The 22,655-nt window shown below is 39.9% G+C and overlaps 1 protein-coding gene across 2 annotated transcripts in view; it reads left to right on the top strand.

Annotated features, from left to right (window-relative positions):
- CRB1 (crumbs cell polarity complex component 1) overlaps positions 1–22,655 on the top strand; it is a 270,924-nt gene that overhangs the window by 143,619 nt on the left and 104,650 nt on the right. For both annotated transcript variants that reach the window (XM_089906531.1, XM_089906528.1), the window contains 2 exons: positions 2,552–2,691; positions 8,074–8,256. In XM_089906531.1, the coding sequence (XP_089762657.1) occupies positions 2,552–2,691; positions 8,074–8,256 (323 nt within the window). The remainder of the gene's footprint in view (positions 1–2,551; positions 2,692–8,073; positions 8,257–22,655) is intronic.

Genomic DNA, 22,655 nt, shown 5'->3' with positions numbered 1-22,655 from the left:
CTCACTGACCAGAAGCTATTGCACCAGTCATTCTGGTGAATTTGGAGATCTCACATCCTTGGCTTAAAATGTGCAGATTGCTTTTTATACTTTAAATATAAAAAAGTTGTGACATTCACATTTTATTAAAATAATGCAACCTTTGGACGCCATCTGTCTCAAGAGGGAGCATTTTCTAAGTAATTCTTGTAATAGTTTTGAACTGGTTCTGTTACAGAAAAGCGCCAGCCTTCCAAATCCATGAAACAAATGGAATCTACCTTCCATATCTTTTGTAGATGCAAAAACAAAGCTAGAGATTATTCTATATGTGAATATAAGATTGTATTTATAAAATAACAAGCATATAAATCAAGTGGTGAAAAATAAATCCTTTAGGAATTTTATATAAACAGTGTTGGAAAGGGTGTTGATATTAAATTAATTATATCTTGAATTTCTGGGTGTTTGGAGAATTGAGTGAATACTTTGAAGACAGCAGAATGATGAGAAGTAGCCATGTAATTCTGTTCCAAATTAGAGTCTATCATTGGCTTTTCAGTAAAAACAAAAACAAAACAATAAATTACACCTTAATATGATGCATATAATAAATTTGGGTAATGGTAGTTGAATTCATATAAATATTTTTGAAAGAACTTTCTAATACTTATTTAAACCACAAGCATTGAGTTATTAAACACTTAAGTTTTAACAGCATTAACATTTAATATTGCCTTGACAGATCCTTCAGCGGCTCAGTGGACGGCAAGATGGGCACTAAAGCTCCCCCTTTACAATAAGGAGTCTAAAGTTCAGGGAAGTTAGGTGACCCCCCCATCCCCCCACAAATTCACACAGTTAATTCTTTGAAAAAGGAGGCCTAGAATTGAACTTTCCTTCATTTAATAAATAAGATAATATATCTCAAATCTGAATTTTAAAGTGAATCAGACTCAAAAGGGCAGCAATAAAAGGCACGTGTGCTTCATATATACCCAGGAAAATAATGTGATTTTAAATAGAGCAAAGTGGTAGAACATTTTTTTTTTGTAAACTATAACCATTCTCCACGTCTTGCCTGTGACTTTCAGTTACACCCAAATGATTCTCCAGTGGCATGAATCCTCAGTCCTGGAGACAGGTAACTGGGCAACACATAGATCAGAAAGACAGTTTCCACACAAGCGCTCCAGACAAAAGGAGGATGCTCTCCCAGCCATGCTTCACTGTTTCCAGAAAGCATCAGAACAGAAGGCACACAACGCTTGTAATGTCTATGGAAATGCAAACAGAGCAAGGCTGAACCTGCCAGCTTTCCTCTCTTCACCTGAATGCGTGCCATGAATAATTTTTCTATTGTATCCACATCTCTCTTATGACCTAATTTTTGAGATCATTGCAAGGTCAGCAATTACAGCCTGACTTTATTTTCCCACAGCAAAAAATTAACACATTTGCTATGAGGAGCGTGGGAAAGTCAGAAACTGTACCCCATGAAAGGTTCTTGCAGACAAAGGAAGATTCAAATGGAGACTGATTCCGTGACTTGAGGTCCACTAGCCAGCCGTGACCACAGGGCTCTTGCCTCCAATGTCTTACACATAGTAGATTTGTAGTAGGTATTTTTAATCAAGTAAATGGAATAGTGAATAGAGGATTTCTAGCTAGCAAAATTATGTGTAAAAATTATAGTCACTTATATTTGCTAATATTTAAGTTTCCTTAGTGAAATCTTAATATCTGTGTTGGTGGTAAATAGACACACAGCCGTGGTGAACAGGACTGTTACTCTTTATACAATACTAGGTATCCCTCCCCCCAGACACTCATTTTATCTAAGCTGAGTGTGTAAGCCCATGTTTTTGTGATACTAGATCCTCGAGGAGAGACCGTCTAAATTGAAAGCCTATTATGATAAAGTGAACAGTTCTCCCCAACAGATTTGTATTTTAGGTCTGTCAGATAATCCCACTTAATCAGTGAATGATTACAAATAGCAAGACTAAAATATTCTTGTACTCTGAAAATAAGAAAACATAAGTCAAAATTTATATAATGAGAATTTTTCCTATTTTTTTCATAATTTATTGTTTCATTTTTCATAAGGGACTTCTTTTCTGGGCTCTCTATATAAAAAAGTGCCTTGATGATATAAATCAGTCTCTACTGCTTCATAATATTAACAACTTTATTTGGTACTATTCAGTAGTTGTATTCAGTATTTTCTGCCCTTTGGCATGCCGTTTCCATTCTTTATATGCACATTTAATTACGCCTGTCACAAAGGTACTATTACCTTCAATTTATGGGTGAGGAAATTGAAGTATACAATCATGGTTTCCAAATAATTTTGATTGAAAACTGTACTGTAAAATTTTAAAGATAAAAAGCTATTAATATGGAAGCACATAATGCTTTCAGGCTTATAGAGATGATTCCTCAAGGTTTTTGATAAGTATTAAAACCATGCCATGGGTCTGGGGTTGATGGACAAGTGAAGAGACAGGATAACAATATATGATCTTAATATGACCAAGAGTTGATGTGACAATTTCATTTTACTCTCCAGGTACAGCTGTAACTGCATGGGTAGTGGATTCACAGGGACACATTGTGAGACCTTGATGCCTCCATGTTGGTCAAAACCCTGTCACAATAATGCTACATGTGAGGACAGTGCTGACAATTACATTTGTCACTGCTGGCCTGGTAAGTGACAAAATATCTTCCACCATTTTTTTTTTTTTTTTGCTTAGAATAGAAACAAATCGCTTATAGCAAATAGAAACTAAAAATTCTTCTTTCTAAAGGTTTAAAACCAACTCTTTCTTCTAGTTATCACTGTTTAATTTAATTGTATTCTTCAGTGCTCAAACATATCTACTGCTACACTATACATTGTCTGAAGTAGGTTACCAAGCTGCCCAATCATCAGAATCTTCTGGAAGAAACACAGAGGAAAAAAAGTCAGTGGAAGAGTCGATTTCAGCATGGTCTTTGTGGAGTAAACTTCACTGGAAGATGCTTCCTTTTCCTCCAAGATGTTTTCCTTGACACCTAGAATATATTAAAGCCCATGAATCACTATTAAAATCCTAAGTGCTTGTATTATAATTCATGGAGTCAGTGTGATCATAATGGTACCCATAAAGGGTATAGGATGATATTCCAGAAATGGGTATATTTCCTAGCCCTTTATAATGTAAAAGACAATACAAGTTACACAACACATAAACCATAACTAAAAATTACACTTATAAGGTAATTAGACTTGAGTGTAGAGGTGATAGCAGAATCAGGAGGAAACAGTATGTGATACTTGAATCAACAGGCCACCCATAAATATTGATGTTAATTTTGGCAATGAACCTGCTTGACATATTTTAACCTAATTCTTACTAGGATTTTATTGCTAGAAATGAAAGAGCATTTCATCTCTCTTCTTTCTTTCTTTCTTTTTTTTTTTTTTTTTTTTTTTTGCGGTATGCGGGCCTCTCACTGTTGTGGCCTTTCCCGTTGCGGAGCACAGGCTCCGGACGCGCAGGCTCAGCGGCCATGGCTCACGGACCCAGCCGCTCCGCGGCATGTGGGATCCTTCCAGACTGGGGCACGAACCCACGTCCGCTGCATCGGCAGGCGGACTCTCAACCACTGCGCCACCAGGGAAGCCCCTCTCTTCTTTCTTGATCCATTGGAAAACACTGATAAATTTATGATTATTTAAAATCTAGCTGTTGCAAGCTTGCTGGTCATCTGCCCCCTCCTCCCCACTCACATTACTGTCTGAGGAAAGGATGACCCTGTGGCCAGGGAGGAGGCACGGAGACCAGGGTCAGTCCTGTCAGTAGCAGCTTCTGATGGAAAGACATCTCATTGCCTGAGGCACGTGTAACACGCTTTGGTTAAATGCATTTTGTAGGTAAAAACAACGCAAACATAAAAGTATAAAAGGAAGTTTGGAATTCTTCTGTGGCTCAGAAATCTATGTATCTCGTGTGTCTCCCCGCTTCCAGATAACGAATAGGGTATATTTTTATCCTTTGGTCATTGGCTCTGGTCAGTAGGAAACAGTATGTAACACTTGAATCAACAGGCCCTCTGTAATACTGAATTTTTTCCAAAACATGTTATTCCACATTCTTGTCATCAACCGACACTCAACACTCAATCAACACTCTGGGCAGGACCTCAGTCCCTAAGCAGGGCATGGAGCAGACAGCTTGGGAGCAGGACAAGTCCACCATTTGTTAACCAAGTAAACTAGGGTGAGTTACCTCTTAATTCTTAAATTTCTCATCCGCAAATGAAGGATAAACAAAAAAACTACTTGTAGTGTTGTTGTGAGGGGTAAAATTATAAAAATAGAGCCTGGCACATATTAGGTACTCAAAGAAAAGGCAACTGTGTATTACTACACACCAAGCTCTACACCAGGAGGTGGAAATTGTGTATGAGAGATGGTTTCTGTGCCTTAAAGGCTTTGTAATGGAGCCAGGCAGTTAAGAGGAGCTGCCTAAAAAAAGACCAGTATGTTGCACAGCAAAGCCAGTCCTGGTCTTTTTGTAGGCAGCTCCTCTTAACTGCCTGGCTCCAATACAAAACCTTTAGGGCACAGAAACTAACATGGTATTGTGAAGCAATTATACTCCAATAACAATTTATTAAAAAAAAAAGACCAGCATGTGTTCCATACATTCAAGCCACATGGATTTCAGTGCCATGATTCCTCATATGAGGAATCTGGCAATCAGAAAGACATGGCTCCTCCTTCCAAGGAGCTTAAATTCCATCTGGGATACAGTGTGAAAAAAATGTGTACAGTACAATTTTGGGTACAATAAGAAGCTCTAATAAATTCTGTAAAAGGGATTAAGGAGAGAAGAAGTTCAGGGATGGCTTGACCAAGGAGGCACCATTTTAGAAAACTTGAAAGATCACTAAGCATATCCCAGAATTGTACCCACCAGCCGTGTGACTTTGGCCATGTTACCACTCTGAGCCTCAGTGCCCTCATCGATAGAGAAAGCAGAGATGCTGGTGATAATATCCACCTCATAGTGTTGTTGTGGAGACAATTCCAGCAATATAGAAGGAGCTCCCAGCTCAGCCTAGACCATAGGGAGCACTTGATAAATGTCAACTAGATACTAAGATTAGGAGATTGGCCATTCTAGACCCTATGGCCAGCACGTAGCAGCTCATTACTTATTTAAGGATAGAAGAGAGGAAGAGAAAGAAGAGGGAAAGAAGAAAGGGCAGCAGGCACACGTGGAAGAGAGCATGTCTAATTGTGGAACTTGGAGTGGTTGCTTAAAATGCTGGACTACACAGGGCTGAGGGTGGAGAGATGGGGCTGGGGAGCAAGATGTGACTGAAGCTGGGTCATAATGCTGTTTGTGTGCCCTGCAAACTACAGGGCAGAGAAGTGACAGAATCTGACCTGTTAATTTAAAAAGAGCTCTCTGGCACTTTAGTGGAAGGTGATTGAGAGAGATAAGGCTAAAGGCAGGGAATCTGGTGAGAGTTCTGCAATAGTTTAAATAAGAGATAAGCCAACTGGCCAGAACAAAGACCATAGTGGTGAGGGTGGAGATGAGGGGATGGATGGCCGTGAGAGCACTTTAGGAGGTAGAGATGATGTGGGGATTGAGAAAGGGACACCAATTTAGGACAGTTCTACTTCTGAGTTTCTTGGGTCGCTGGATGGACGGTGATTTTGCCTAAAGAGAAAACTCAGAATGTCTTTGTACCCAATTCTCACAGTTATATAGAAAGAGAAGATTTAATGCTACAAGCTACTCCATATCTAAGAAAAGGAGACCATTCCTTTGGATCACGAGACCACTGCCACTGAGCACGATAGCAAGAATCCACTGCTGGAATTGCCCAGGGTCCTCATTTCAAGAGTAATTAATTACAAGAAGGGTTAGTCACTTTAAATGCCTATCTTGAAAGTTTTCCTGTTACCCAGAAAAGATTGGGTTTGTTTTTTTAAAAAAAAACATAATTTAAGAACCCTGGGGTCTTGACTCAGCATCATATTGTTTCTTTGTACAGAGTTTTACAGGAAAACTTGTTAAATCTATTGAATGTAGCCTTGATTGGAGGAATCTATTTATATACATGGTTAAAGGGTACAGCACAGCCCCACAGGGCCCCAGTGGTGGGGACAGGACTGGTAAGACTATTATAAATCAGAACCTTCCTAATGTTCAGGATAAGAATAAGACAATGCATGAGCCGGAAAGCCAGAAAGGACTTATGAAGGTTCTAAATTACTCCCTAACCTGGCCTGTGTGTGAGTCTTCAAACTTAGAATGAGAAGAAAATTGAAAATAGTCAGAACTTTCTTTAGTAAATCGACTATAGCACAAGTTTTTATAATGGCTTTGTGACAACCATTATTTAGTGAATATTTGTAGATCCGTAAGTATGAAATAGAAGCACTTAAAAAGTAGACATTCAGGCGTAAAAGACTGAGGGTTCTGGGGGAGGGTCACTACCAAGGATTGTGGGACCTTGATCTGACATGTGCTTTTAGTTTCCTTTTCGACTCTAAGTTTCTTCTTCAGACCGCTGACAAAGACCCCAGGGGTCAAATGTGACAAAAGTATTATATTGTTGAGCAACAGAATTTATGTTGTGCTTACGATCTGACATAGGTCCCCATTCAGGTTTTTATTAAAATTACAAAATAAGCGATTACATCATATTCTCATTATCTGCTTATTACGAGTTCATCAATTCTCTAGTTTATCTGCTAAGCTAGGATTATCATCTAAATTGTTGATTAGAACTATCTGAATCTCATTCAGACATTGATTGAAGGCCTACTACTCAGGTGTTGCTCTGTCCTGGAGTGGAGAATAAAAAAACAGTCCCTGCTTTTGTGAAGCTTACAGTCTGTTGAGGGAGAAAGCTATCAAATACATCAACAAATGAAAGCTATATATGTAAATAAATTTTAAAAGATAACTATAAAAGTAAGTACATAATAGCATTCATTGTAAGACAATGAAAGGAAAGAATTGGGTATATGAGAGGAAAAAGGATCTTACTTAGATCTGACCATGAGGAAAAGAGAACGTAATAAGAGATGGAGCCTGAAAGCTTAGAGTTATCCAAGCACAGTCTTGGAGAAGGGTTTTCTGGAGAGGGAACAATGTTATGAAGGCCCTGGGGTAGAAAACATTCTAGGGACAGGAATGCAGAGATGGGATTAGGGCCAGATAATAAAGGGCCGGTCAGCTTAAGGATTTTAAATTTTACTCTGTGTGAAGAGGGAAGCCATTGAATGGTTTTAAAGTAAAGAAATACCATGATTTGCTTTATAACTTTTACAACTCTCGATTGTAAATTTAACGTGGATAGACCGTGCAAGGGAGTTCAAAAAGCAAGTTGCAGAAGGATGCGTGCAGTACAATTCCAGTTATGTTAACACACACACAATAAATATATACATATATAGTTTTAACAGGGCATATGTATGTAAAACCAGAGGAATAGTTCTGATAGGGACTTTTTTTTATATTTAATATTAAGATGTTTTATAAAGTACTAAATCATTCATGTTTTATTGTTTTTATTCTTGTCCCTAACAAAATGACCCAGCCAAATCCATTCAAATACAATTCACTATTTTATTGTCTCACTGAGTGTTAAGAAGCAACCATTTACCTTTACTTTGAGTTTTAAGAGAAGAATTTAGGGTTGGCTATGTAGATCCTGCTGACTTTACAGCTATTCTCTGGAAAAATATATCATTTTTTTTCCTTGCTTAACATTCAAACAATTGGAATATTTGAGGAATTGGAGTCTAGTTAAACTGCCCAGGTTAGATCAAGGTTATCCAGAAGTTCCTTGTTCATCCAATCTTTATTAAAAGCATTGATCGATATTATAGGAGTGACTCCATTGTTACTATTACTCATGTTCGTGGAAGCCTCCCTTACCAGATCCCTTGCCAGCTCCTTGAGGGAGGGCCAGCACCTTGTTAACTGGTGCCAGCACAGTGGCCAGCCTCCGGTCAGGCACATACTCTATGGTTGAGGGGCTTTGACTCAGCAGCTTCTCTGAACGTTTATCCTGCAGGATACACGGGGGCCCAGTGTGAGACCGACATCGATGAATGCAGTAGTAGCCCCTGCCAGTCTGATGGGGAATGCGTGGAGCTGTCTTCAGGGGAAGGGCATGGGCGTCTTGCCCAGCTGCTCTCTCTATCCGGCCACCCCGAAGCCTCAGGTTACATCTGCATCTGTCCACCTGGACTCACAGGTGAGGCCCAGGGCTGGGGAGATGCCTTGACTTTCTAGCGCTTGATGGCAGATCACGCATTCAACCAAATTGTGGATGAGCAGTGAGATCTGTGCCATATAACCTCTGTTGCTGTGGTGCAAAGGGTCCCCCTTGTGGGCCTGAAAAATACCTCATGTCACATATCCTAATTCCTCAGATCATGAGGAAAATGTTAAAAATAGGGATAGAAGAGGTGTACGAAAGGGGAAATACCTGTATACATTATCCTGGGAATTAGAAGCTGACTCAAATTCTTCACCTTATAAACAGAAAATGTTGGAATTTTTATGTCATTATATTTTATAATGATGTTACATTTTATGTTATTCAAATTTGCTTAAATAAGTTAACGTACTTATATTTACACAGAAAAATTATCTAGTCTCAAGTAATCAACTATTCTATAGCTAAAGTTGTTCCCTATATCAAATTTAAATGACTGTAACTTGTTCTACAGCATTCTTACTCCAAAACGCAGAGGAAATGTGCACGTATGTTTTCCAATGAACAGTTGTGTTTGTGTCTGCTCCCATTTCTGAAAATTTTCAGAAGTTTGGAGACAGTCCCGTATTTGGTAATGAGTAGCAACTTACCTGCAATTGCAAGGATACCACTGAGAAAACTAATTACAACCTAGATTTCTATCTTATTCTTTTCTCAATAGATCCAGTGATATCTGAGGAAAATATTTCAGCTGCTATTGGGGATTTCTGAGAAAAGAAAATAAGGAATAAGAAAAAAGGGGGAGGGGGTCTATTTATTTGATGGCAGTGTTTGCTGTAAGGTTGCTGTAGAAGATTTCCTTATTCACTGTCCCCTCTATGAAAAACACACAGGGGAAAAGCCTCTCCAGTGTCAACATCAGTATAAGTATTGTTTTTCCTGAATAGCTTCTAGCTTGCATGCTTTTTCCCTTAGTAAATGTGTGCAAATAAATCTTGATAAATGAAAAAAAGCATGAAATAAATCTTGTAGTACATCACATTTCCCAACAATGTAAGATACCAGAAATCTTATAGGTAAAAGTGGGTTCTACAAGCATATATGTTTTTCTGGAATATATTTCTGTATTTACCCTACCTCTGAGATTATTTAAATTTCCTGTTTCTGTTTCTTACATTTGCCTTTTTTTTTTTTGTTATTTTTTTCTGAATTGTTTGATCCTGGTATAGTGTAAGTATTTTTGTCAGCTACTTTAAATCCCTCTTGGAACAAGGTAAGGGAGTTCTAAAATTTTTTATTGGGTTTAGGGTTATAAAGAAGAGATTCTATCAAAGTCAGAGGCCATTGCTAATGTTGCCTTATCAGATAAAAGAACATGGTTGACCAAAGAATCTGCAGATCCAAACAGGAGAGGCAGTGAAATGTTCCAGGGAAGTGTGTTGGCCTTAATTTCTGAAGAGCAGCCAAGAATGACTATATGAGTTAAGAAGTCCTGGGCTGCCCCAAGTATGGCTTAATGAAATTGCTTATTTTCCACTCGTGTGAATTCCAAAAATGGGTTCTCATAATCAATTGTCCTTCAAATAGTGATTCAGGGTCACAGGTTCCTCTCTTTTTTTTCCATCTTCAAAACATGGTTTCCAAGTTTACCATGCTCTATTGCAACAAGCAACTGGTGGAGGAAAGACAATGGAGTGTGGCATCTAGAAAGTTTTTTATGGCCCTAAAAGTGGTGACTATGTCTTCTACTCACATACCATTGGTCAAATTTAGTTTTAGGACCACATTTAACTGCAGCAGAGACTGGGAAATCTAGTTTTGTGGTGTACCTAAAATAAAAAGAAAATGGGCTTCATGAACTGTTATCCACTTTGTCTTCTCATTCTTTTGACATTTTCTTTGGCAAAGCAGAAGTTTTAAATTTTAGTGACGTTTACCAATTATTCCTTTCATGGATCATGCCTTCAGTGCTGTATCTAAAAAGTCAACTTACCCAAGGTTACCTATCAAGAGGTTTTCTCCCATGTTATCTTCTAGGTGTTTTGTAGGTGTTTCTTTTTGTATTTAGGTCTGTGACCCCTTTTGTGTTAATTTTTGTGAAGGGAGTAAGGTCTGTTTCTAGTTTCATTTTTCTGCTTGTGGCCACCACCGTTTATTGAAAAGACTGTCTTTGTTCCATTGAATTGCCTCTGCTCCTTTTTCGATGATCAGTTGTCTATATTTACATGAATCTGTTTCTGGGTTCTCTATTCTGTTCTATTTATCTATTTGTCTGTTCTTTTGCCTGTACCACACTGTCTTGATTACTGTCTTGAAGTCTTGAAGTTGGGTAGTGTCAGTCCTCCAACTGTGTTCTTCTCCTTCAATATTGTGTTGGCTATTCTGGGCCTTTTGCCTCTCCATATAAACTTTAGGATCAGTTTGTTGATATCTATGTAACAACTTGCTGGGATTTTGGTTGAGATCTCATTGGGAAAAACTGACACCTTGACAGTATTGAGTCTTCCTATCCATGAACGTGGGATATCTCTCCATTTATTTAGTTCTTTGATATCTTTCACCAGGGCTTTATAGTTTTACTCATATCAATCTTATACATATTTTGTTAGATTTATACCTAAGTATTTCGTTTTGGGGGTGCCAATGTAAATGGTGTTGTGTTGTTAATTTCAAATTCTACTTGTTCATTGCTGTTATGTAGAAAAGCAATTGACTTTTGTATATTATACTAACCTTGTACTCTGCAACCTTGCTATAATCATTTATTAGTTCCAGGAGATTTTTTGTCAATTCTCTCATATTTTCTACATAAATAATCATGTTCCTGCCTTTTAAAAAAATTAACATTTGCATGGTATGCCTTTTTCCATCCTTATACTTTCAACTTACTTATTGAACTTGAAGTGAGTTTCTTCTAAATGGCGTATTAAAAAGCATATTATTGGATCATGCTTTTTCAAAATTATGCTGTCAATCTCTGCCTTTTAATTGATATATTTAGACCATTTACCTTGAAGTAATTATTGATTTATTAGGGGTGAACTCTGCCATTTTATTATGTTTTCTGTTTGATTTCTTTGTTTCTCTTTTCTTATCTTTCTGTGGGTTACTTGACCATTTTTTTAGGATTTCATCTTGATTTATTTATAGCATTTTCAGCTGTATTGTGTAGTTTTCATAGTGGTTGTTCTGGGTATTACAATATACACATGTAATTTATCATAGCCTATTGGTATTAACATGTTACAATTTTGGGTGAAGTGGAGGAAAACTTTATTTCCACTTAGGTCCCTTTGTCTTCCCCACTTTAAAATATCATTGTCTTGAGGATAAGATGGTATTATAATTCTTATTTTAATCATTACATATGATTTAGAAAACTCATGCAGAGAAGAGTGTTCTATTATATTTACCTGCCCTCTCCATTGTTCTTCCTTTCTGCCTTTTGCCTCAAGATTCTTATTCTACTGTTTACATTCTGTTTTAAGAACTTCCTTTAGCCTTTCTTTAAGAGTAGGTATGCTGGGACTTCCCTGGCAATCCAATGGTTAAGACTTCACCTTCCAATGCAGGGGGTGCAGTTTCAATCCCTGGTTGGGAGCTAAGATCCCACATGCCTCAGGGCCAAAAAACCAAGACATACAGCAGAAGCAACATTGTAACAAATTCAATAAAGACTTTAAAAGTAGTCTACATCAAAAAAAAAAAATCTTAAAAAAAAAAAGAATAGATGTGCTAGTGAATTCTTTTGGTTTTCCTTTATCTGAGAAAGTCTTTATTGCCCATTTGTTCCTGAAGTGTAGTTTGTTGAATATAGAATTCATGGTTGACAATTCTTTTCTTTCAGCATTTGAAAAATTCTACATCACTTCCTTCTGCACTCCATGGTTTCAAATGAGAAATCTGCTATCATTGAAATTGGCAGCCTTTCTCTGGCTACTTGTAGAGAAAAAGTGTGGTAGTGATAACACCTTCAACTCTGTCTTTAGTTTTCGGAATTTTATTTATGATGTGTCTTGGTGTCAATTTATTTGGGTTTTTCCTATTTGGAATTCACTCAGCTTTTCAAATCTGTGGATTTATGTCTTTTGCCAAATTTAGGATCTCTTTAGCCAAGTTTTTCTTTGAATCCTCTTTCAGCCCTACTCTTTTTCTTCTCCTGCAACTCTGATAATATAAGTTTTGTGTCTTTTGCTGTTTTCCCACAGATTCCTGAGGTTCTGTTCATTTGTTTTTCTCTCCTTTGTTTAGAACGGGTAAATTCTATTGATCTGTCTTCAAATTCACTAATTTTATTCTCTTCCTCTTTCATCTCCTCTCTACTATTGTACCCATCCAGAGAATTGATTATTTCTCCTATTTTATTTTCCAGTTTTATAATTTCCATTTTTTGTAGCATCTAATTCCTTGCTGTTAATTTCTATTTTTCCTTTTATTTCTATTTTTCCTTTTATCTACCTTTCCTTTTTATCTCAAGAGAATTTGTAATTGCTTATTAAATCATTTTATGATGGTTACTTTAAATCTTTGTCAGATAATTCTAAAATCTGATCCAGCTCAGGTTCAGTTGATGACATCAGTTCATTTTCTTTTCTCACTCAAGTTGTGGTTTTCCTGATTCTTGGTATGATGGGTGACTTTTCAGTCGTATCCAGGACATTTTGGATATTATGCTAGGAAACTGTTAGTCTTATTTGAATTTTTAAAATTTTAGCGGGCAGTCACCTTTTTATTTTGGGCAAACAGGTCATAACCCACTTTTGTGGGCTATATAGGTCTAATAATCAGGTAGATTTCAGAATTGTGGCAGTGTTAGTTTAGTCTGCTTGGTATATCTGGTGCCACCAGGGCTCTCACTGTTCTCTGCTGAGGATATAAATGACACAGTTTACTCTTTTGCAAGCTATACATATTTGCAGTTCTATCACTTGTTATATTAAAATAAATTTCCATCATGATGAAAAATATAATTGTGAATAATACATTTAATGACAGAGCTCCATTCAAAGAAACCATTAGAGTTGTTAAATATAGCTACAAACATTTCCATTTTTTAAATTATAATTAAGGATGTATTTGTTGCTCTTTACTACATGTACAGGTATGTTCCAAATTAAAAATGGCTTTGGTTGGATATTGAATGCAATTTTTTAGCTTTTTTATAATGTAAAAGTGAAATATACCAGAGTAGAAATTAACTGAGGGTCCCTGAAGACAGTACTCAGAGAGAGAGAGAAATAAAGAGAGCTTAAAGCCATGGAAAATGGGAAATAGTGAAAACATGGGTAAAAGGGGGCAGAGAATCCTAATGAGAGAAACCAAGCCCCTCTGAAGGGGGACCAGCTTCTACCAGGGTTTCTTCTGGGACTTTCCACAGGTAAGGCAAGTTGAGCCCACAGAAACCAGAAGTATTATTTGATAAGATGATTGAGAAAAGTCTGAAGGTCCATTTAGGTATTTTAATGATCAGAACTGAAACTTGGAAACTCATGAGCCTAGATGCAATAATGGTTACTCCTCTCTAATAATCTCAAAATCATTAAAAAATATTCTTTGGCAAAATATCCTCACATACTGCCATAGCCAGTTTGTGCCTATAGCTGCAATGCTCAACTTGAAATGAGAATGGCGCATAAACACTTGATTTAAAGTCTGTGCATTTACTTAAAACCCACATATTCACATAATTTTAATGGTAAACTAAATAATTCTATAATTGGAGAAGGCCTGTAGTTGAAAAACACTGTTCAGTCCAGTCCAAAGCTGTAAATTATCTTTATTTTGTATGACCATCCTTGACCGCTACTAGAAGGAATGTTGGCTGCTTCTTTCTATCATGTTTTAACTTTTCACTTTGGGGTACTGGACTCAGTTCTAGGGATATAATGATGAAAATACATGGTCTCTTCCCAAAGGAAAGTGAAAGAACGGGAGGAAAAAGATGCACAAGAATACAAGACGGTATGATAACTGTCACAGTGAAGCCATAAAAAGGTACAGTCAGAGAAATCAGGAAAGAGGACCTATTTATGCTATTTTTGCCAGATAGAATTTAGTGGAAATTATGAGAATCCAAATGACTTGGTAGTTTTTTAATACAAATGATCATGTTGCTTCTAAAAATTAAGAAAGGATCTCATGACCTGTGTGCTTACCCTTGAAGCATCGTGTTCTAACCAAGTTAAATGGGAAACAATTGACTCATGTTTTTAATGTGAACATTTTGTTTCTGTTTATCAAAATGTGAGAGTGATAATACCTTTAACAAGTTTCCCAACTGCTCATAAGCCAAGTCCAATTTTCAGCTCTAACTTTCACTCACCAACTCCAATTAGCATTTACTCCAGCAAAGAGCAACACCATTGCTGGTCTCTGGAGTGCTTCCTTGTTGCCTCTGAGGTGGGGATTTTATTCTGCTTCACCCATCTGCTCTGTGCATGGGAAGAACTGAGCGGTGCAGCAGGGGATCCTGTGATGTCCTGGCTTCAAACCTCAGGCAGAAATAGAGGGGTTCTCAACAGTAAACACCCTGATGAGTGCCACCTGGCAAAGTGACTGTTCATGGGATCTCTCGTTCTCAGGTTCATCTGCCTCAAGCACAATGTTGTTAAAAATGAAGTGTTCACTTTTCCTTAAAAGTTAAATCCTGTCATTCTACCTAAATCCAACTAAAATAGGCACATAGGGCCAAACATGTGACATTGAAAGCTTCCTGTATTCGTGAAGCAATGAAGCAAGCATATGGGGCAGTCAGCATCTCCTGCCTACAGAGAAATCTTCCATAGAATTTGTTCATTTGTTGTTTTTGGCTCGCTGTTCTTAGAGATGCACTTTTTTCCTTACTTACAATTTCAAGTTTGAGAGTATAGATCTTAAATAACTTGAACAGATATTAGATACACATATAAAGCTGTAACCCTAGAAGAGCCAACTTTGCTTCCATCCTTATTTACTTAATAAGGCATTTATTAATATTAATATTTTCAATAGATTAATCCAATTCATTTACCTTTGCTTTTACGATGAATATTAACATCTATAAACGAAACTCTTTTTAGTACATATGAGCACATTCCTGCTTGTGCTACTTTTGATTCTGCTCTCTTAGCTACAACAATTAAGAAAGGTGTGTCACCTCCTTATACATAGATTGATTTTGAAAATCATGTTCATTATGCTTACTACCTACTATCAAAAAAGATATTATATCTAATAGGGAAATTTAACAGTCAAGATTTGGAAGATCAAATGCAGATCAGATCCAGAGATGGACATGTCTGTGAGACCATCAGGACAGAGACAGGGAACAGCGGCTTCACGGGCTGTGGCTGCTTTATTAGGTTAGCATTATTTTGTTGACTTACCATCAAACAAGCTAAGGCAAAGCTCTCAAATGGATAATCAGCAGACAGATGTCAGTTCTCCACATCAAGGATTCTGGCCAACGTGTATTTGAAAGAGAAAACAGTTTTCTAAAGCTAAAGAATAAAACCACTGCAAATCCTTCACCAGGAAATTCATAATTAAATTCTCAATAATCCACATCGTCATGCCACAGGCGCTGTCCTTGCAACTTGGATTCTGTTTTTGTGTGAGAGATGTGGGCCTCCACCATTTCTTAGACCTGTAAGGGAAGTACCATTCTCTAGTATTAGCCAGGTATTGTTAGAACAAGGACTTGAAACAGATGTTCAGAGAAGAGGTTGAAGATACTAGGAATTGTGCTTACAGGAGCCCACACGGCAAGCCTGCATATAACCAGGCCAGCTGCGTGTTTGCTTCTTGTGAGGATGGCCATCTGGAAACCCCATTCTGCTTCTTGCTGTTCAAGATCCCCCAGAGTTTCTTTAAGCATGCTAATCTTTAGAAAGAGCAACATTAGTGACCGCCAGCTGACCAAATCAAAGATTATGGCTTTTACCAAAGTCCACTGCTGGGGTTGTTTATTCAGAACATTGTCTTCTGACATTAACACGGAAGACTCTTCAGAAACACCCTTCTCCCCCCGCCCCATCCGCCTCCCTGACCACCTCCACATACACATTTGTCTGGAGCTTTACTCCAGCCCTGAGCAGCTCAGGTCCCAGGCCTCAGGAAAGCATCCAAAACCTTAGATCAACCAAATCTCTGACTAAAGGATTGCATCTCTTTTTCCCATGAAAGGTTTTGTGATACCTGCTCTTGGTAAAAACCACCCCTCCTTCCGCAGTGGTCCTCTTCACCTCTTCCTAGTCAGCACTCAAGCAGCTATTCTTCAAAAGGCTGAAATCAGAGCTGACTATAACTTCCTCTGAAGTCCGTCAGGAATGGTCTCACCGTGACTTACCAGTCAGCTTACCTCCATCACTCACAGATGTCCCAGCACCCCAGGTCTCTTCATTCCGGCCCATCAGGCCCTAGTCTCTGATGCCAAAATGCTCTGGCTATTGCCTAATTTCACCTGATTTCCCATCCTTTTCTGAACGTCCCACTCTATGCTAAAGATCGCAAAATTTATTATAAACTCAATTATTACTCTCCTCAACCTCTTTTTCACACATTTCTTTCACCTACATGCTTTAGCTACAATCTAGCTATATTCTCAGGGTACTATTCTTCTGCAGCCCTCTCAAATGGCAGTTGTTTTTTATTCTTCTCCCAGATCCCATGTTTGACTGGTCCCCAAAGTCAACTCAATGTCCTTTTCACTTTATTTCTACCTCTAAGCAACTGCTCCTCCCTCTTCATTCGAATCCCCAACTCATTTGGAAGCATATGTCTTCATATACGATGGCACCTACTGCTTCTCCTTATTACAATCCTCCTCCCACCCCCTGGAACCTTCACTTTAGTCACTGAAGATTTTAGTATCTTACTTTCTTATCATTCTTGGAGACACCCATATGGAATATCCCTGCAAACCTTATTTCCCAGTCATTTGACCTCGTTATTTCCAAATGACTCTGACTGCCACCCGGCAACTTCTACCCACTTCTGTGGTCACAATGTAGACCTTATTGTCACCAATAACTCACTAAAAACCTCATTTTCCATCGTTCTATTCTCTGACCATAACCTCCATTTCTCCAGTTCACTTACATGCCAACACTTTTTCATTACACCTAGTCAGTTGTTCCAACCAATTTTTTATTCATTGCCTCACCCTCTGTCTCAGCTAAGACTTCAGTCTAATACTGCAACTATTTCCTTGCGTATAACCTCAGCTCCCCAGATCCTGTCTCTCTCCATTGTACTTACCTGGCAAAAGTACACATAAGATTAAACCTCACACTTCATCTTCTGCACACCTACAAACAATTTGAGTGTGGCTGGAGAAAAACTCACAACTCACACACTTAACTGATGAATATCACTTGATATTTATGATCACAAATTTCCAGGAGACTCCTAGCCCTTAGAGAACACTTCTTTTCGAGGTCTACTTCCCAAGATGACTTTTTATACTTTCTCTTTTTCAAACTTCCATTACCTCCTCCCTCTTTGTTACCCTCAGTTATTATCAGGTTTCTAATTTCACTCAGAGAAGAACCACCTCATAATCCGTCCACTAAATCTATTGGATCTGAGATTTGATTTTATCCTACTTACAAGTTCATAACTTAGTATGTTACTGCTTCATGGATGCTGGCAGAAGACATAAGGCTTTTGAGTAAGGGAAAAAAATCAAATATACTTCAATGAAATTTTTTAAAAGTCTGTGCCACCTCTTAGTGGTGCCAGCAGCCTTATCAGAGAATAAAGGCGTGTGGAATGTCCTTTGTTTATCTTGACTATCCGTCCATTGTTGGGGGCCTTTATAAGAAAAAAAAATGCTACTGTCAGATTGCAGAAGGCCTGGAAAGCTGAAAACTAGAGTCAGCTGATCAGAATGGAACAGCAACAACATAATCTGAAAATGTATCTCTAGTGACAAGGTGCCAATGGCAGTCCCCAGGGAGAGTCAGAGATGCACTAGTCGATTTTCTAAGAGGAGACAGGAAAATGCTCCTCTGTGGAATGTGACCTCCTTCACTGCTGGACTATTGGACCAACTGTGGCAGGAGTCAGAGTCTGGCACACAGTGGTCCTTCTAGATCACAGTCATGTCTTCCCTGATGGTTGACCTATTGTTTTGTCTGGTACAAGAATGGATCCAGGCAGTGATAGCAGTGATCTGGGTGGTTCAGGCTTGATGAGCATCTTGATTTAGCCTCATCAGACAATGGGCCCTTCCCCTGGTGATCTGTGTGACTGGACCAGACTGTCCGATGGGCATTTGAAATTTGCTTCCACAATTGAATGCCCTGAAGAGGAGGATCTTTAACCGGCCAGCCTGTGGTCTTCCAAGTGGCAGATCATTAACTGTAGCCCAAGAACTAGTAAAAACCTAAAATGCCTGGTCCATAGGACTGTTGTCTAAGGCAAGGAGGACCAGCTTTCCATTCAGGCCATTGTGCTGACCAGACCTTATCTCAATCAGCTTTCTGGAGTTGTTGGGGCATGGATGACCAATGCTTTCCCATGAACACCATCAGCCTTTAACTTGGTCTGATCAGGCCCAGGCATAAGAGGATCCTAATCTCTGTGGATAGAGGGCCCCATTGAGTAAGTGGTTATATTCAAAGTAGTTGAATGGGGAATAGTTTTTTTTCCCCAAAGGAATAGCTGCCACATTTTCATGTAAAACCAAAATGCTGCCAAGACCAAATCAGCCGTGATCTTGAATATATCATTCGCGTTTGACCAACAAGGCCTGAAGGTCCTCTCCATATTTGCACTGAAGTCCAGGTTGACCATTCGAAAACGGGTCTGTCATGTCCGGGAGTCGCAGGTTGCCATGAATCAGGTGCAGTCAGTTGCAACAGAGATTAGTAGCTGCCTTTGTGTGTGTCTGTTTTCAGAGGGGTGTAATTGGATTAGACCAGGTATATTATACAGAGAAACAGCCTCTATCAATTCTCCAGCATCTAAAGCTCTGATACTCCTTTCTCCTCCTCAGATTCTACATTGTTTCTGTTGCACCAGCCTGGAGGGGACAATACATGTGGCAAACCCTAAATGGGAGAAACCCCTCTGACACTTCTGGATTGGGGAAGTGCAGGCATAGAACCCATTATTTCCATTATATGTATGGATGTGGAAGCCACAGCTGTGCATCGATTCAGCCCAGGGTTCCCACCCATAAGGTCACTTTATCCTTTCCCTCTACCAGCCCCATCCAAACTCCATGCATTGAATTTGGATGCCATTTTTATCTCAGGAACACAGACTAAGGACTGTAACCCATGGTGACTTAGGAGATAAAGCAACAACCGCCAAAAAACCCACACAGTCTCCCAGCTGGGAGTGCAGGAGTGCTAGGTGGGGGGAGGTTTGCCCTTGAGGAAGAGGGTGGAGGGTTGCCGGAAAGCTGTTCACCCAGTTTGGTCCTTACTCCAGGAATGGAGTCCAAGCGCCAGAGCTACTCCCTCCCCAGGGTCTCCTGATGTCTGGTGAGCCCCTGGGCTGGGAGGCCCCTTCGTTTCTGCCCTTTGCACGCCCTGCCCTCTGCCCTGTCAAAGGAGGCTCACCAGGCAAGAGCAGCTCCACCTCTTGGTGAGACAGTGACTCAAGGTCCTGTGTGGACAGGGATATTTGTCCTTAAAGCAGCTGAAGTCATGTTACAGGGGGAGGGAGGTACCAAGGGTCATGCAGGGAGACAGCAGGTCCACACCACACAGTACGTTTTTGCATCATTCAGTTTCAGTTTCATGTGACTGCTTGTGACTCATCCAAACCAATCTATAACATTTTGGTCTATCTGAGGTTCTGTACTGAATAGCAAGGTCCTCATTGTTGACAGAATCTATTTCAGCTTCCAATTCTCCTTGACTCAGCAGCACACACCTGCTGCCACTCAGCTGGAGCTGTGGGGCTTGCTGCCTGTTGCCAGGACAGCATCCCTTCCTCCACCTGCCCAGGGAGATCTGGCAACCACCAGGGCATCATTTGGGGCTGCTTATTTTAATGCTACCCCCTGTTGCTCAATTTAGGTAGGATGGTGCAGGTCCCCTGCTTTCCTGTCTCACCCATCACTTGGGGGAGAGGCCAGAGAGTCCTGCTCTGTCCCTGAACCCATCCTGAAGGGCCCTTGACATTCTTCTTCCAGAAAGCTGTGTCTCTGTCAGCATCTCATCTTTGTTGCCATAACTGTTGGGTCTGAGATTTAATTTTACCTTCCTTATAGCCCGTGAGTTAGCCTGTTGTTTCATCGATTCTGGCAGAAGACATAAACCTTGGGTTAGAGACAAAGGACTTTATTACTCACAGCACAGCAGGCAGCTTGAGCATTGAGTTCACATAGACTTTGCCAGCATGCAAGTCTTACACAGATGTGAGATGGGCTCAAATGGATGGGGTGCATGCAGTGAATTTGCATCACACAGAGGAGCAATCACTTGGGGAATCCACTGCTTTTATAGCACGCAACAAGCCAGTCTGACTTTTGTCCCAAAGGGAGATGTAACCTCATCCCTCAAAGTTCCTTGCTGCAAAAACCAATGCTAAGTATTGGCCCAGGTAAAGAATGGTTAGGGTCTTGCATTCTTGGTACACCCATCAAGAATCTGCAGGGATGCTGAGTGCCAAGGGCAGACTGAGTCTCTACCACGTACTTATTTACCTGGGTCCTTGGGGGCACAGGAGGGAGGCCAGGGAGATCAGGAGAAGCAGGTGGGAGGGGCCCTCTAGGAGGAGCAGGAGAGGAGCGGAGGGTGACTGCCCCACCCGCTCAGGCCCAGGGATCCGGCTGAGCTCCCAGGACAGTCCCCTGCCCTCCAAGGCCCCCCCCTTCCTCTCCACTCCCCCCGGCCACATTGGTCCTGGGGGCATAGGAGGGAGGCTGGGGAGATCAGGAGAGGCAGATGGGAAGGGCCCTCCCAGACCCCAGACTGGAGGAGCAGGAGAGGAGAGGAGGGTGTTTACCCTGCCCACTCGAGCCCAGGAAGCCTGCTGGGCTCCCAGGTGAGGTACCCTGCCCTCTGAGGCCAGGGGTGGGGGGCACACCTGGGCCCCTTCTGTTCCTTGAGCCTAATCCCCACTCCCCCACAGCCCCCAGGGCCTTTTCCAGCCCTGTGGGTCCTGAGCATTGGCCCCGCCCACCACCCAAACCTCACCCTTGCTTAGGCCCCACTCTCTACAGCCAAGGCCTTTCCCACCTCACTTTTTTTTTTCTCTTTTCCCTCCTCCTCTTTTTTACTATTGTGGTACTGATGTACCTTCTGGTTGTTGATTCATCTATATTTTATTTTTACATTCTTTCTAACATATTTGTTAGTTTCCTAGTCTAATTTTATTTTTTACTTTGTTATTGTTCTCTCTCTCTTTTTTTTTTTTTGCCACCCCATGCGGCTTGCAGGATTTTGATTCACGAGCCCGGGGTCGGGCAGAGGGTCCTGCAGTGGAAGCTCTGAGTCCAAACCACTGGACTAACAGAGAACCTCAGACCCCAGGGAATATTCATTAGAGTGAGGTCTCACAGAGTTCCTCATCTCAGCACCAAGACCCAGCTCTACCCAATAGCCTACAAACTCCAGTGTTGGAAGCCTCAGGCCAAACAACCAGTAAAACAGGAACACAATCCCACTCATAAAAAAAAAAAAAAAATGAGATGGCAAAAAAATATGTCACAGAAGAAGGAACAAGGTAAAAACCTATAAGACCAAATCATTGAAGAAGAAATAGGCAATCTACCCGAAAAAGAATTCACAGTAATGATAGTAAAGATGATCCAGAGTCTCAGAAATAGAATGGAAGCACAGATTGAGAAAATACAAGAAATGTTTAACAAAGATCTAGAAGAACTAAAGAACAAACAAACAGAGATGAACAACACAATAACTGAAATGAAAAATAACTAGAAGGAATCAATAACAGAATAACTGAGGCAGAAGAACGAATAAGTGAGCTGGAAGACAAAATGGTGGAAATAACTGCCGAGGAGCAGAATAAAGATAAAAGAATGAAAAGAATTGAAGACAATCTCAGAGACCTCTGGGACAACACTAAACACACCAACATTCGAATTAAAGGTTCCCAGAAGAAGAAGAGAAAAAGAAACAGTCTGAGAAAATATTTGAAGAGATTATAGTGGAAAACTTCCCTAACATGGGAAAGGAAATAGTCACCCAAGTCCAGGAAGAACAGAGAGTCCCATACAGGATAAACTCTAGGAAAAACACACCAAGACACATATTAATAAAACTAACAAAAATTAAATTCAAAGAAAAAATATGAAAAGCAGCAAGGGAAAAACAAAAAATAACATACAAAGGAATCCCCATAAGATTATCAGCTGATTTTTCAGTGGAAGCTCTGCAGGCCAGAAGGGAGTGGCAGGATATACTTAAAGTGATGAAAGAGAAAGACCTACAACCAAAACTACTCTACCAAGCAAGGATCTCACTCAGATTCGATGG

The sequence above is a fragment of the Delphinapterus leucas genome, chromosome 1, assembly GCF_059928025.1.
Source record: "Delphinapterus leucas isolate spDelLeu-1000000601 "Yukka" chromosome 1, BTC_Dleu_Yukka2, whole genome shotgun sequence".
Classification (NCBI taxonomy): Eukaryota; Metazoa; Chordata; class Mammalia; order Artiodactyla; family Monodontidae; genus Delphinapterus; species Delphinapterus leucas.
This window is presented reverse-complemented; position numbering and strand designations above follow the sequence as displayed.